We start from the raw sequence: 14,979 nt of genomic DNA on the forward strand, positions 1-14,979 counted from the left end.
GCACCTGCCACTCATCATCCACCCAAGTTCCCTCACTAAAGCTTCCATTTTCACAAAAGTTCCAGTGTATGCCTGAGAAAGCACAACACTTAAAGTCATGCACATGGGATGAGGAAATTTGAGAGTGTTAAGGAATTCTAAAATGTTCGAAAATTTCTAACTCTCTTGAAAGTAAGTGTTTCTCACTAATATAATCAATTTATGGATCCTAAACTAATTAAGTAGAAAAGAAACATTTACTCTCGCCAACATGATAGGTTCTTCACAACATGAATATTAGTCTTAACAAAAGGGGTTTGTATTGACTCTTTTGGTACCATATATACTAAAAATCACTACTTTGATATATTAGGCACCAAAAATGCCAATACAAACCCGTTTTGTAGACCAATAAACACCCCCATTGTTTTTCTCAGTAGTGTAACGTGACTCGTGAGAGCTAGACACATACATAGTAAGTTCTTATTATTATAAACATTTGCTCTAAGAAATAGCAAGAGGTCGGCCCGGAAGGGAGTCCCATGACGCGACCTCCTAGGGTCTCGCATCAAGGAGGGCTTGAAAGTTGAAACAAACTATTTATCACAATAAAGTCAAGATTATTGTGCAGCGCTAAAGCATTGTGTGCAGGCTGCAGCGCAGTTGATGTTTGTTTCCTAACTTTAGGTGGCCAAGTTTAATTCCCATGCTGCCTTTCTAAGTCTTTTTTTAGTTAAAATGGTTCAAGTTTTACCCTTTTTTTATTTTAAAAATCTTTACAGTGCAGATAAGTTGGCTATTTTTCAGAATTTCCCTTAGAAATATGATCTCTAAATTACATGACACTACAATTTTCTACTGAACTCCCAAGGAAAATATCATGGAAATAGTCAACTGATTTGTGTATCAAACTCATAGTATTTTTCATTCAAATCTTCATCATCGATTCTTCATCATAAAAAGTTCAAGAGGGGAACACAAAATTTTCATATGCCTTAAGAGGTTGTGTCACTTGACATGCCTTTAAACAACGATGGTGTGGTACTAGTATCCTCATCAAGATCCCTGACTTCATCAAAAGAATTAGGTGGAAAAGGTCTATGGCCATGGCCAAAAGCCTTGATATGGTCTTTGAGTGATCTCTTGTGCTTAAAATCCGAACCACAAATGCAAAGCCAGCGCTTGCCACAATTCTTCTCATGTGTTCTCCAGTCTCCTTTCACTGCCAGCAGCTTCCCACACTTGCGACACATGAAGGGCTTCATGCCATGCTTCCTCTTGTAGTGTGTTTGAAGTGTCCGAAAGTCCTTTAGAGGCTTTGCTCTTGGGTGGTCTATGTTGTTTTTGCAACCTTCTGCACAGCAATAGCATGGGATGCTTAGCATGGCTCGAGGCTGTGTTCCTTTCAGTGACTCTGGCCCTCTTCGATACTGCGACCCATGCCCCCACATGTGCATCTTCCATGGGAATGATGACATGACAGTGAAAAGCACAGGAATAATGAAATCAATTAATAAGAACATAAAAGGAAACTTCTAAAGTTCAGGTAGTAAATTTTTCCAACGTTGTTCATCAAACCAAAGCATGGCTAGAGGGTTTCGAATGCTAAACTGAAGTCCGTTTGGTTGGCTCGAAAGTGTTTTCGTTTTAAAATCAAGGAATAATATATGGTCTTAAACCAAAACCCTCCAAGCCAACCAAATAGGCTTCAGTTTAATTACCGAATTGTGAAAGGGATTCATATATTGAACATTTGTGTGTGTGTGCGTGTGTGTATGTATCTTATATATGTGAAATTTTGTACCAAATATTCCAAAGAGACTTAGATTATAATTTAGAAAACTTGTAACCGTACCTGCAGATTATTGTAGCGGTTAAATGTTTTGAAGCAGACATGGCAAGAAAAATGGGTGAAGCCAATGAGTATTTGTTCTGGAGATGGAATCCAATATTTTTGTGCTGTCACATTGTTTTCATCTTCCTTCTCATTCAAATAGTTCACAGAGCCATCTGAATATTCTGGAAGGCCAATGTGCAGGGCCACAGTGACTTCATCCTCTTTATGATCTTCATTGCATGCTTTAGGGTTTTCATCATGGGAATTAGGCACCTGATGCTCAGGTGAACGAAGTAGGCAGCTTATCAGTGGTAGAGGTTCAAGATGAGCATTTGGGGTCTCACAATTTGGAAAAAGATTGAGGGTCTCAACATGATCATTGGCAGAAAAGAAGGGGGAGGAGCTAGATGAAAATTCGGAGGGCTCCATATATTATAAGAGCGCTAATTATTAAAACTACATAGAATGAATGGTGTGCAACATAATTGATTTAAGATCAAGGCATTTATAATGAGATCATAGCTTGAAATGAATGCATGGTAATCATGAGAGAGAGAGAGAGAGAGAGAGAGAGAGAGAGAGAGAGAGAGAGAGAGAGAAGGGTTGAGGGTTGAGGGGTTGGCTGGAGAATATTGCAGTTGAGTGAAAAGAACCATTGTTGAGGGGGTCATAACTATGTGCTGTCTGCACTGTGTGTATCTTTGGGGAAAGGAAGGAAATAACCTTAAATTCTGTGGCCCATGTCATCTGGATTTAGCAACATTTGCACCACAGAGGGTTGAAAATCTAAGGCAATTTGTATCATCATGCACTCTCTCTCTCTCTCTCTCTCTCTCTGTGCAAATTTACATACCCAACAGTCAACTCACACCAGACACACACAGAAGAGCAGAGGGAGAGAAGAGAGAGAGAGTTGCAGGGTGAATCATTAATTTCTAGTTATTTAGGATGTGCATGTGGACATTTCAATCAATATTCATTACGTGCAAGTTTTACTTAACCTAGCTATGTAGTTTGATTAGTCGTTCATCCTAGCAACCTTTATTTTCTGAAAGCTGACATGCTATCTTTCAATTAATTACCATTTACCACAGCAGTAAAGCCAGTAGTACTAGTTCTAGAGCTTAGAGAAGAATGAATGCATGCTGTTTTCTTTACATTCGATACTGAACTAGCCATGTGATAGCTAGCAAAAGCAATATACTTTGATCAACATCATCAAGCCATTATGTGATCATTGTGTAGACTGTGAGACGTAGGAGGCAAATTATTCACTGAATAAAGTTTTCAAAAAAAAAAAATTCAACTAAAGAGTTTGAGGGCTATTGGATCAACAGGCCCATGGTCCAAAAGAAACAGGCCAAAAAACTTTAGCACTGGGCCAAAATTCAAGCTCAAACCTTGATCACCTCCTAAGGGCAGCTCCAGCGCAAGGGGCAAAGGCAGCCAAAAGGCAACCCTAGGCCCAAAAACCCCCTCCAGCACGCAAGGTCCAGCCCAGGCAAGGGGTGGGACCCACCAACCTGGGCAAGAATTGCCTAGGCTGTTGCCCGAAGGCTATTAACAGAATGTTGACGTCATAATGACATCAGCAACCAAAATTTTAAAAAAAGTTGAAAAAAATACCGAAATTTTTAGAAATTTTTTATATATAAATACCTAGCCATATTCTTTACTTCCTACACCAAAAACTTTATACAAATTCATCTCCTCATATCTCATGTGAATAGTAATTGCCCTTGCCTTTGCCCTATCCTATAAGAGTGGAAACAAAAAAGACAAGGGCTGCCACTATTCACATGAATAGTGACAAACCTTGTCTTGCCTTTGCCTTACCATTGCCCTTTGGGGTGGAGGTGCTCTAATAGAAGAGTTTACTCAACTCAATAAGGGCTAAGCCGAAGCCCAATTGTGGGCCAAACGAGGTGAGTGAAGTGTATTTCAAAGTTTTAACTTTAGGCAAATCACACTCTTTTTAAGTTTGACAAATGAGGGTTGATTGATACATGGAACTTCTTTCAATATTGAAAAAAGAAACATCACTAAACTAAGAGCAAACTCTTATGCAAATGAGGTTCTTAAGAGAGCAAATCGTGTACCATAACATGAAAGAGACCCCTCATCCTTAGTTTTGTGTATGTGTATATTTAGTCATGAAGATTCCGAAATAGGCAAAGGTTGAGAATTGATCTCTTGTCACAAGTGTGGGGTTAGATGAACACGTAGAGCTATAAACCTCGTGTATTCTTTTCTTCTTCTTCTTCTTTTTCTCTCTCTCTACATGCGGCTACACAATGCACATAAACTTATGTCAACCTTCTTATAATTTAAACACCAAAGATGTTATACTCCCTGAATTTGTATATGTACATATGTTAAAGTGTACACTTAGAAATAAATGAGGTTTATAATCAAGGTTGACCCTGACTTTTGGGTGGCCCAAAGCCCAAAGCCATAAATTAGGCTATTTCCCTTAGTTAATTGATTGACTATTTTTGAGAAGGAGCGGAGGTCCTCAACATGCTTACCTTAGAGCATCTCCAGGAGACTTTCTATCCTCTCATCCCTATCTATTTTAGCGAAAAAGAAGGAAAAACAACACTCCAACAACATCATTACCTCTTTCGCCATTTTGGAGAACACAATTTTGGCTCGCTACATCTAGCAAGGAGGAGAGAAATTCAAGGCTTGCCATCTCGTTGCAACAGTAAAAAATTCAAACTCAAAACTTCAAAGTCTTCATTGTCTTCTCTCTGTCAAGTCTCTCTCACCTTGTTTCTATGTTTCCCTACCTCTCTTTGTATATGGATTTCTGGGTTTTTGCTTGGAAGTGTTTGAAATTACTTGATTTGCCAAGTTTTGAATACCTACAACCATTTCAAGTTAGGCAAGGTTCAGATTAATGCATTTTTATGGTTTGTGTTGATTGAACTTAATTATGCCTGCAAATTGTTTGATGGGTGGCTTCACAAAGCTTCTCATTAGTTTTTGTTAGGAGGTGCTTCTCTACAAAAATATATTTTAAGAATAATCTTAACTGTGGTTTAATGTCATGAGGCTATATATGTAGATGGATTATGTAGATAATACATATTCAACATTTGGTTACACAACTGCAATCCAAAATGAAGGTGACAATGACATGCCTCAAGTGATTGTTCCAACTGAACCAACCACCAAGAAACCACAAAGAGCTAAGAATTTTTTTATGAACAAGACAGGGTAATCTTCTTGCCAAAATTACTAATTTACAATCAAATTTAGTCATTATGTATATTTATTATTGCAAATAAATGAGAAAATTTTGAAATTTCTTACCTGATGTGTATGATGATTTGTGTTTTTGACACTGTAAATGACTTGTGTTTTTGACATTGTAAATAACTTGTGTTTTTGACATTGTAAATGACTTGTATTTTTACAAACTGTTCGATTGAGTATTAAAATACTGTGCAGATCTTAAAAGCAAAAGAAATGTATCAACAACTCATGGGATCAGCATTTGTGTATGAACATTGTTGGCATCTATTGAAGGATCAACATAAATGGATTACTGAAACTAGCAAGAAAAAATCCAAGACTAGTAAATTAGCAGCTGGAAAAGTAGTTATGCTAAATGTTTAAATTTTAAGAAATAATATAATATTTGAGGTTAGCTAAAATAGAGAGCATTGCTGGAGGAAGCACCTTTTAAGTAGTTTGCTATAATGACTTCTTAGCTATTTTAGTTAGAATTTGACTAAAATTTGGAGACTCTCCTAGAGATGCTCTTATTACTTCATCACTCAGGCTCTAATTACACATAAAATGGTATTGAGAGACTCTTACAGTTCAAATCCTATAAACAAGCTTCAGAAAATTACACAAAAACATTTATCCATTTTACAGACTTCAGAAAATTTCCCAACTTATTAACATTAATAATTTAAAGAATTCATAAATCTGATTTGTTTTTTAAACTTCCATGCTCCTCTCCTCTTGGTCACTTTCAGTTTCAAAGACAAAGATTAGATTTTTTTATTTTTATTTATATTAAAAAAAAAGTGTGAGCTTTTTAGTGAGATATCGAAGCACAAAGATAAGAAGACTGAGAGATTCGTCAATATATATATATATATATATAAACAGTTCCCTTCACTGAGGATCCCTCAAATAAAATTTGGAGACTTTAGGGTACCCTTCTCTCTTTTTTTTCCCAACGATCCAAACCATCTATTTTTCAAATCTTCATTCATATATCATCCTTGCAAAAAATGAGACAAATTGAAAATCATTAAGGCATTTAATTGAAACCAACAAAATCAATGAAACAATGCTTCAAGAAAGTACTTAATTTTCAATAATTTAATTGAATGGTCAAATGATATTGGATTCAAGTAATTTTTTATTTTATTTTTGTAGAGTTTGAATGAATATCTATAAAAGAGACGGTTTGGATTAATGAAATACAATACGGAGTGAGTCCTACAATCCTTCAACGAAAGGTCTCTGTATATATAAATTTTGGAGCCCTGACCATCGCCCTTTGTGCCTAGGCCCAAGGCCGACCCTATTCATAGCCGATTTAGATTGGAATGAATTACATACTATCATGTCATGTGGTAAGCGCAGCAATGCTCTGTGAACATCGATGCATATGGTAACAAATGGTGCATTCGTTTGGAAGAAGCCACTATATGAAGATCCACTACATAACATTTTGAATTGCACATTTTTGCTTAATTGCGTAAGACGTGTTGTCGCAAGTTCAACAAAATTTCTTCATACATTTATTGGAGAAATGATACACTTTAAAAAAGAACAAAGTAATAAATTAATATAGAAAAGGAATAGACCAAAAAAAATGCATGAGTTGGTTGATTAGTTGATAATCTTTTTCTTGCCACATAATAGCTGTGTTGAACACAAGAAATCTTGAAGCAGTAGTCACCTATGTCGACCCAAAAAATATTATGAATGGCTGCCAAACAGAAAATAATGATCGACTGATAAAGAGAACATGACCTTTTAATTATAAAGTTTATACAAATGAAATTTTTTTCATGAAATCATGTATGTATCAACGAGTCCTTTTAGGCATCTGGAGTACTTTCTGAAGTGACAACTCCAACTTCTGTTTCTGTGGACGCATGTTGTGGATTCTGTGAATCTGAGACCAAGAACAACAGTACAGATTTCCACATGAGCACATGCTCTACATATAGCAGCAATTTAGAAAGAAATTTTAAGACCACAGTTGTTTGCCCTAATATATAAGAATAATACACCCATTGAAGGACAATTTCATATATGACCAAATCAATGGCGATGATTAATAGTCTGAAATATAAAGCAATGCTACAAACACCGTGATAAACTTAATTTAAAATTTTGAATCTCAACGAATGTTCAGTACTTTATTTGTTCTGGTGGGGACATTTTCAACTTTATTTGTTTCTAGCAACTAAGATATTGTCATATCATTTACCACATTATTCGGTAGCTAAAATTTTAGAAAGAAAAAACTAATTACTCGGGACATGTCAATGATAAACAAATCTTTTAAGTATGAGATAGTTGAAGACATAGAAGTTTTATTTTATTTTATAGAAGTTGAAAGATTAAGGAAAGGAAAGAGAAGATCATGGAAATTATATATCTTCTGGTGCTAGAAGGACAAATTGTACTATATGTCAATATTAGCTCGGACGGTCCATATTTTCAGCATGACACATCATGGATTGTAACGCAGTATTGAGACATCGTTCGACAAAAATTTGTATTTAAGTGCTTTTAAAGAGTGGGGTGAATGTCAGACCAAGAGTGGGGTTTATGAAAACTTAAGATTCTGACCAAAAAGCAAATGACTATCAAAATTGTTGCAGGCATGACCACTCAAAACCACAGGTATCCACAACCATTTTCTCAACATATTAATCACTTGTCTCATGCCAAACAATATAGAAAATGGTCTGTAAAATATATATATATATATATGTGAGACCTAAGTAATCAAGCAGCATATACATAGAGCAATTTTTTTTTCTCATATTATGTTATCAAACTGTTAATCAGTATAACTCGAAACTCAATTAGTTGTGTTTTATCATAAATTTATAATGTTATTTTTCATTCTTTGAAATCAATATCACCCCCCCCCCCTCCCAAAAAAAAAAATCCCCACATTTCCAACAGATAATAAACTCGTGTGAAATGAGGGTAGCATTGTTTTGATCCTTCCCCATTTTTCTTCTTCCCTTTAGTATATGTATACCATATGAAGTGAGATAATAAGAAAAAATGATAAAATTTTAGATTATGACCCCCTCAAACATTGAATTATGGCTATGCCCCAAGCTACCCGTTCCACGCAAGTGTTAATCCTCTAAACGACCACTTGACTACAAATATCTTGAGAATGAAGCATGATTTTGACTCTTGAGGTTGAAGCCACATGCAGCACTGTTAATTTTCACAAATTCTGCTTCTGCTTCTCTGTCATGACTTCCCATTTGACCCTTTGGGTCATCACACAAGCCATGCAGACAGCTCACTCACATGGGTTGGCCTTGCCCTTGTAGCCCCACTAGGTCCATGTTAGACAAATCCCTAGGGAACCCCCCAAAAAAAACACACATATATATATCATGTGGAACTACTACCTAGCTACAAAGTTTTAATAATTATTTTCCATTGAATTTTAAATTATATATATTTCACATATAAATACTAAATACCAAATAAAATAAAATAAAACAGTGATAAAAAATAAAGTAGAGAAATTAATTAATTGATTAAGGTAGTTAATTACCAGGTGAAGGAGAGGTAAAATTGGGAGGATGTTGCCTTGAGGTGGGGGGCTGTTGTAGGAGTGGAGGAGCAGGATTTGGATAGGAGGAGGAGGAGGGCTCCATCTGCGTAGGATAGTAGAGATAGGAAGGAGCAGGCATACGTTGCGCCGGGGGTGAAGAAAACGTTGCCCTTGGAGATTGAAAAGAATAGCCATGATAATAATATGGAGTGCCCATGGGTGAAGATGGTGATGATCCATAAACTTGATGAGAGTAGTACTGGGGCTGCTGTTGAACTTGTGGGTTGTACATTGCCTGCTGCAATACATTGCAACCATTCATTAATATTTTCAACCAATTGTTGCATGTGTTTCTATTATTGTATATGCATGAGAGAGGGAGAGAGGGAGAGAGAGAGAGAGAGACTAACTTGATGGTACCCATAATCTGCAGGAGTGTACGTAGGGTAGCTGCAAATCAATATTAAATGAGATTGACGAGTACGGATGAGCAGAAAATAACTTGATAGCTGAAGATTTATTTCCAACAAAATAAATTCATCCTATGGGTGAGAAATTTTTTTCTTCCTATAATTTCATTCTGGAAAATAAAGGGCTTATAGTTCAAGTGATTAAGAACATATATTCCTGTATCCGAGAGGTCTTAGATTTGATTCGCTCCTCCTCAATAGCGCTTGTATCATAACAAAATAATAATAATAATTTGATTCTTAAAGTGTTTCGCACTGATCATATTATGAGATGTAGGAAGCACCACCCTAGAGTTGACCGATGAAGACAAAGATTGACCATGTGTTTCTTTTTAAGCAATATCACTATAATCTATACACGTCATCATCTCCCAAATGTAGCTCCATTAATCTTTATAATTTCCTTAAAACAATTACAATTTTCAGCAATTAATAATATAATATTAATGCTGTTTTTTACAGATGATTTTGGTCAATATATCCATCAATGTATCATAATATATGTACATCAAGAGAACATGGCACCCCACCTTCTCTACTAAAGTCAATTTACATGATTTATATTTGCTATTTCCAGGTTGATACCAACTGTACCGAAGAAATATTTATTTGTATGTAGCATAAAAAAACGACACCACGTCTATCTAGCTACTCACTTTTTTTAATTCATTGCATATGCATGGACCATTTCTCTTTAACCCTCCCAAAAAAAAGTATTAATTGTTATAAAAATAATAATAATGCAACATTTCTTGCCTGTAAGGTGGATATATAATAGGGGCTGGTGGCGGCAGCGGTGGAGGTAATGGCGGCCCTCCGCCATACGATTGTGCAGCCTGTGGTGCACTTCCCTGGTATGGACCGGAGGCTTGATTTCTTCCTGTATAAACCATGAAAATGCACAGTTTTAGCAAAGTTATACAACGATAGGGGAGAGAGAGAGAGAGAGAGAGAGAGAGAGAGAGAGAGAGGGGAGAATTGAATGCAGGACCTCAAATGCGGGATGAAATATGTAATGTACCTCTCGGGGGTGAAGGCCGAGGACGTCCTAACGAAGCAATGTTACAATTTGCCCTTCTTCCATCGATCACAGGGTTTGGATTAGAACAAGCCCTCCTTGCCGATTCCGAATCACGAAATGTCACCTAGTCATAAAATTAGAACACAAGAGTAAGCCAAACCAAAGACAAAATAAAAATAACCCATCGATCTTTGATTAAAATATCAATTGACTTACAAATCCATAGCCTTTAGATTTTCCAGTGTTCTTATCAGCAATAATGACAGCCTCAAGAATCTCCCCAAACTGCTGAAAGTATCTACGCATTTCATCAGTTGGTGTCTCCCAAGCGAGCCCTCCAACAAACACCTTCGTAAACGTCGTGTCCCCAAACTGTGATCGATAATGAGGATAAGCCATGGCATCTAAATCATCAAAATCACAAACTGGTTTCTTGGTTTTTGCCACATGAACTCATACACAAACGCAGTTGTTGATCACAGAGAAGAAATATTGGCTAAGCAGAGGCCTCTTAATTTCTTCCACCTCATGTTGTTGTTGTTGATCTTCTTTGCTTGCTCTATGTCTATATGCTCCTCCATCTCCATAATTATTATTCCATCTTTTTTTTCTTTTTTTACAGAGAGAAAATCATTGAATACACAGAAATTTGAAAAGGGTTATTGCATTAGTTTAAAATGTTGCTGTTGCTGTTGGTATTGCTGTCAAATATTTGATGAGTAGTTTGAAACAGAGGAGTTGGTTTGGTTGATTGAGTGAGAGAGAGAGAGAGAGAGAGAGAGAGAGAGATAAAGCACCCGACAGCTGCAAACCCTGATTTGCTGGCTATGAATTAGAAGAGGGGAGGAGGGTGGCTTTGTAATAGCGAATGACAGCTCTGCGTGACTAATGCACTTCAAGGTCTGTCCTCCCTGTCTCTGCATTAATATACCCTCCCACCCTCCAATCAAATTTTAATCCCACCACTCCAATCCTCTCTCTAATTTACTTGTTTTATCTGTATCGTGGTAACACCATCACATATTATATTATCACTTATATTATAACACTGTATATATTTATTATATTAGTATTATACCTTAGACTTAGAGTGATAATTATTCGTCACAATATATCATAATTTCGATGAATTTGTAATACCACATAATAGTATTGCTGTAACAAATACAAAATATTTTGATCTTCGCCCCTGGTTCTTTTTTTTTTTTTTTTTATAATCTTAATTATTTGTCCCAAAGAAAGTTGTATTAATGTAGACCCAAAAAGCATAATATGTCATGATCTGTAATTAATTAGTTGTTTTGTTTAAACAATTAATACAGGGTGCGTGTAGGTGTGGGTATCAGATGCCCCAACATATGTACTCATTGTGGGTCCGCTAACTAGGCCAGTAAGATGGACCATTCGATCATCATCGAGTTGCCCTTTGTATCGAAAAATGATTCAGTGGATGTGATTGCTTTTGGATAATTAGATATAACAATAACACAACTAAATTTATTCACCAAATAATGGGTCATACGTGGAGCCAAGTTCACATCAAAATTAATCATCCGTGTTTGTGTGATTTATAAATCATATTATGAGTTGAAGTCGATTGGGTCGATGGCAACACCTATCAAGATGTGGTTGGTCAGTCGGATTGGTGGCCACATCTAATCAAGATGTAACCGGTCTAGATCGGAGCCCCGCTCTGATACTATATTAAATTTCAAAGAGATGAATTAGTGGCCCACTACTAGCAATACCGATATTGTCCCCAATTTAACCGCTTACAAAACCTAGTAGGTGTAGGGTTTTACTACAAAAGGTCTTAGTGTTATTATGAGTAAAACCACTTGTTATAAGTTGTAATTTATTTAGTCAAATTTTCGATGTGAGACTTTATATTCTTCAACAAATACATATTAATATATCTTATTAATTATAAATGAAATTGAAAGTACATACAAATTTAAATTAATCTAAAGCTGTCGTGTTATTTGATGAATAAAGTTAATGCACAAATTTAGAATCTCTAACAGTTCTCTTAACTAAATAAAGAAAAGTTGGTTGCTCTTGTAATGCTGCTGAGCACTACTAACCAGTGGGTTTAATTAGTTCTTTGAATTTGTTTAATGCGTTTTGATTTGTGGCTGCAATGGACCACAATTCTTGGTATGTGAATTGACAATTGGTTTGCCCAAAAGATCACCAATGTTATATTATAATTTCTGCACTTGTTGTTCTGCCTCATGTTACATTAGCTGGTTATGGTCAAAAGAACAGCTAATTTTGGCTTAATTTATTAGATTAAGATTTAATCTTCTTTTTTTTTACTCAACTGCTTCCAAATGCTAATCAGATATTCCCACATGACCCCATGTTCCTAACTGTCTAATCATAAGCTGTTTACAAAGCCAACTTCCAAACAAGAAAAAGAAGTGGAAGAAAACAGTAGTTAGGATTACATAAACCAATGGTTTCAGTCTTTCAGATAAAAAATCATGTGCATTGCAAGCTTTGGGCGGCAGCCAAGGACAATCAAAATCTACACTGGTACATTGTTGTTTAATTTTATATGACCATCTGTATCGAATCATTCCCAATCCTTGGTCAATAATCATTAATTAACTAAAAGGGTTCGTGCTCTTAATTGAATTATTATATGTTAATTGAAGACCATTATCTTGTCCACAAGCTAATGACCATGCGAGCCATAAAGTCTCTTTTGAAGGATCACATGTTCTTCATTCTCATGTTTTAAAACTTAAAATCGAATGAGTATATATCGAGTAATGTTCTTTTGTCATATTTATGTTGTCACACATATAATTATTTTGCCCATATTTGTAATATGAGTCACACACTAAACTTATCAATTGTTCGTAATCATAGTATGATAATTTAAGTATCTTATATATGTTTATGTTGACAAGCCTTATATTAAGATAACATTTATGATTTTATATAACTATGTAGGGTAATACTATCACTGCCATACTTATGTTGCCAAACCATAAATATGGCTACATATTCCAGCAAAACCAAACATTATCAATGGTTTAGAATCTTACTCTAACAACATAAGTATATTATGATACAACACGTTGATAAGAAAACGATTGAACATAATTATGTAGTGTAACATTATCTCGCCACACTTATTATGTTTCTAACAAAATATTTATATTGTCATAATGTAAATCTTAATTCACCAATTTAAAAAGAATCAACCTCATCAATTATCCATATTACAATCCAACTGTTCCCTTGTCAGTAGTATATGCGGGAGAACATGCATTTCCCTAATTAAGTATGTATTGTATTCATATAACTCTCAAATGACTTTTGATGGTGAGGCCCATGAGCAGAGAGAGCAGCGGAGAGCACACACGCACGCACAATGAGAGAGAGAGAGAGAGAGAGAGAGAGGCAGAAGGATTGATAATCTAGCTTGTTGCCAGCGTTAGGGACGAGGAGGAGACAGCTATGAGTTGAGCACCTCTCTCTAGTTTTTATGATACAAACTGCACAGGTCCGTGAACTGGCACTTTGTCAGTCCTCTCCACGTGGGCTCCTATCATTGTTTGACAACAATGAGCTGGATTTCCATCTATCTACCCCCTCTCTCTCCTCTCTCTCTTCTCTCTCTTCTCTCTCTCTCATAATATTTTTGGGTGACCCTCCTTTGCCTGCACCAATCAATGGCTATTTAAAGCTGCCTCCACTCTCACTCTCCACTGTGGTGGAGTCCCTCAGCTCTTATGTGCACAACCCTAATTTGCACATTTCTGCAGAAAAAGAGCATTGCCCTTCTCTTTCTCTATGGCACTCTTTCCTCAGCAGAAGACCACCCTTTTCTCAGTAATACCAGTGAGGCTTTCCTTGATCATGTTCATGGCATGATTGAAAAGCTGAACTCTTTGAACCTTTAACCTTTTTTTATCTTCTTTCGTTTTACCCTTTTGAGGATCTTTTCTAGGTATGCACCTAGACTTAACATTTGCAAGTTGCTCACCAACGAACAATGGCTATAGCACTACTCTTAAATCATACATGAACATGCAATGCTAATGACCTATGAATTCTTACACCTTTTTTACTTTACTAGGTTTAGAAACTTCAAACAAGATGTTAAATTGTTAATGTAGACTTGTACAAAATGTACATATGTTCATAAGAGCATTTGTTAGAAGCGTTTTTATTAGAAGAACATATAATATATATATATATATATTAAAAATTCAAATGGAAATGTTTCCCTTTTTCAGAAACCGCATTTATGACTCATAAATGTAAAATTTTCTACCAAACACAGTTGAAAGTGATTTTAGCCATTTCAAAAGCAAGTTCTTATTTCGAAATATAAAGTTCATTTGGCTAGAGCATTTTCGCAAATAGTAAATTTGGTTCAATGTGATTAATGGTCATATATGATGTTATGAAATCTTGACACATCTCATAGCTAGTGTTCGAACGACAATGTCCAAAACACTGTCTACGTAGGCCATTAGAGCCCACAAAACCATCGTTCAAGTCGGCCTTAATGCCTCGTTGCATGTAATTTTTTCTTCTGACTAACGAACTTAATAGGAGCATAAAAGTCTGGTTAGGCAAGTTGGGATGTCACTGACCATTTAATAGATGAACTAACTATAACAATGGGCCCAAGGCTACGTTATTGTGAGGACTTAACGTTGTGACCCAATGAATTTCAAGATTTTGTTTGGATACAAACTCACTCTACCATTCTCAATTATACGTACTTCAAATAAATTAAAAGTTCGTAAATATGGACTAAGCCAGTTCATCAAGGTAGTGTGTTCGTCCTTTTGCACTCGAGTTCAATTTCCTTTCTTTGTAGATTAGGCTAATTTAGAGTAGTTAACAATCTTTTTTG

At 35.9% G+C, this 14,979-nt stretch overlaps 2 protein-coding genes across 3 annotated transcripts; both read right to left on the minus strand.

The window, feature by feature from the left end:
• Nucleotides 1–955: 955 nt before the first annotated feature.
• On the minus strand, nucleotides 956–2,245 carry TT1 (C2H2 and C2HC zinc fingers superfamily protein). Its single transcript, XM_008221233.2, has 2 exons — nucleotides 1,835–2,245; nucleotides 956–1,436 (listed from the first exon to the last, which is right to left on the minus strand). The coding sequence occupies exons 1-2, from the start codon at nucleotides 2,243–2,245 to the stop codon at nucleotides 975–977; spliced, it is 873 nt and encodes a 290-aa protein (XP_008219455.1). The 3' UTR covers nucleotides 956–974.
• Nucleotides 2,246–6,555: 4,310 nt separating this feature from the next.
• Nucleotides 6,556–10,995, minus strand: LOC103319660 (RNA-binding (RRM/RBD/RNP motifs) family protein). 2 transcript variants are annotated; one of them, XM_008221232.2, is made up of 6 exons: nucleotides 10,314–10,995; nucleotides 10,098–10,221; nucleotides 9,833–9,956; nucleotides 9,017–9,056; nucleotides 8,607–8,901; nucleotides 6,556–6,965 (listed from the first exon to the last, which is right to left on the minus strand). In XM_008221232.2, exons 1-6 carry the CDS (start codon nucleotides 10,494–10,496, stop codon nucleotides 6,889–6,891), a joined length of 843 nt encoding a protein of 280 aa, XP_008219454.2. In that variant the 5' UTR covers nucleotides 10,497–10,995; the 3' UTR covers nucleotides 6,556–6,888. The 2 variants fall into 2 exon arrangements, with proteins under 2 accessions (XP_008219454.2, XP_008219453.2); XM_008221231.2 differs by having other exon boundaries at nucleotides 8,607–8,904.
• Between the last annotated feature and the right edge of the window lie 3,984 nt (nucleotides 10,996–14,979).

The sequence above is a fragment of the Prunus mume genome, linkage group LG2 (genome assembly GCF_029339155.1).
Source record: "Prunus mume cultivar Tortuosa linkage group LG2, ASM2933915v1, whole genome shotgun sequence".
Classification (NCBI taxonomy): Eukaryota; Viridiplantae; Streptophyta; class Magnoliopsida; order Rosales; family Rosaceae; genus Prunus; species Prunus mume.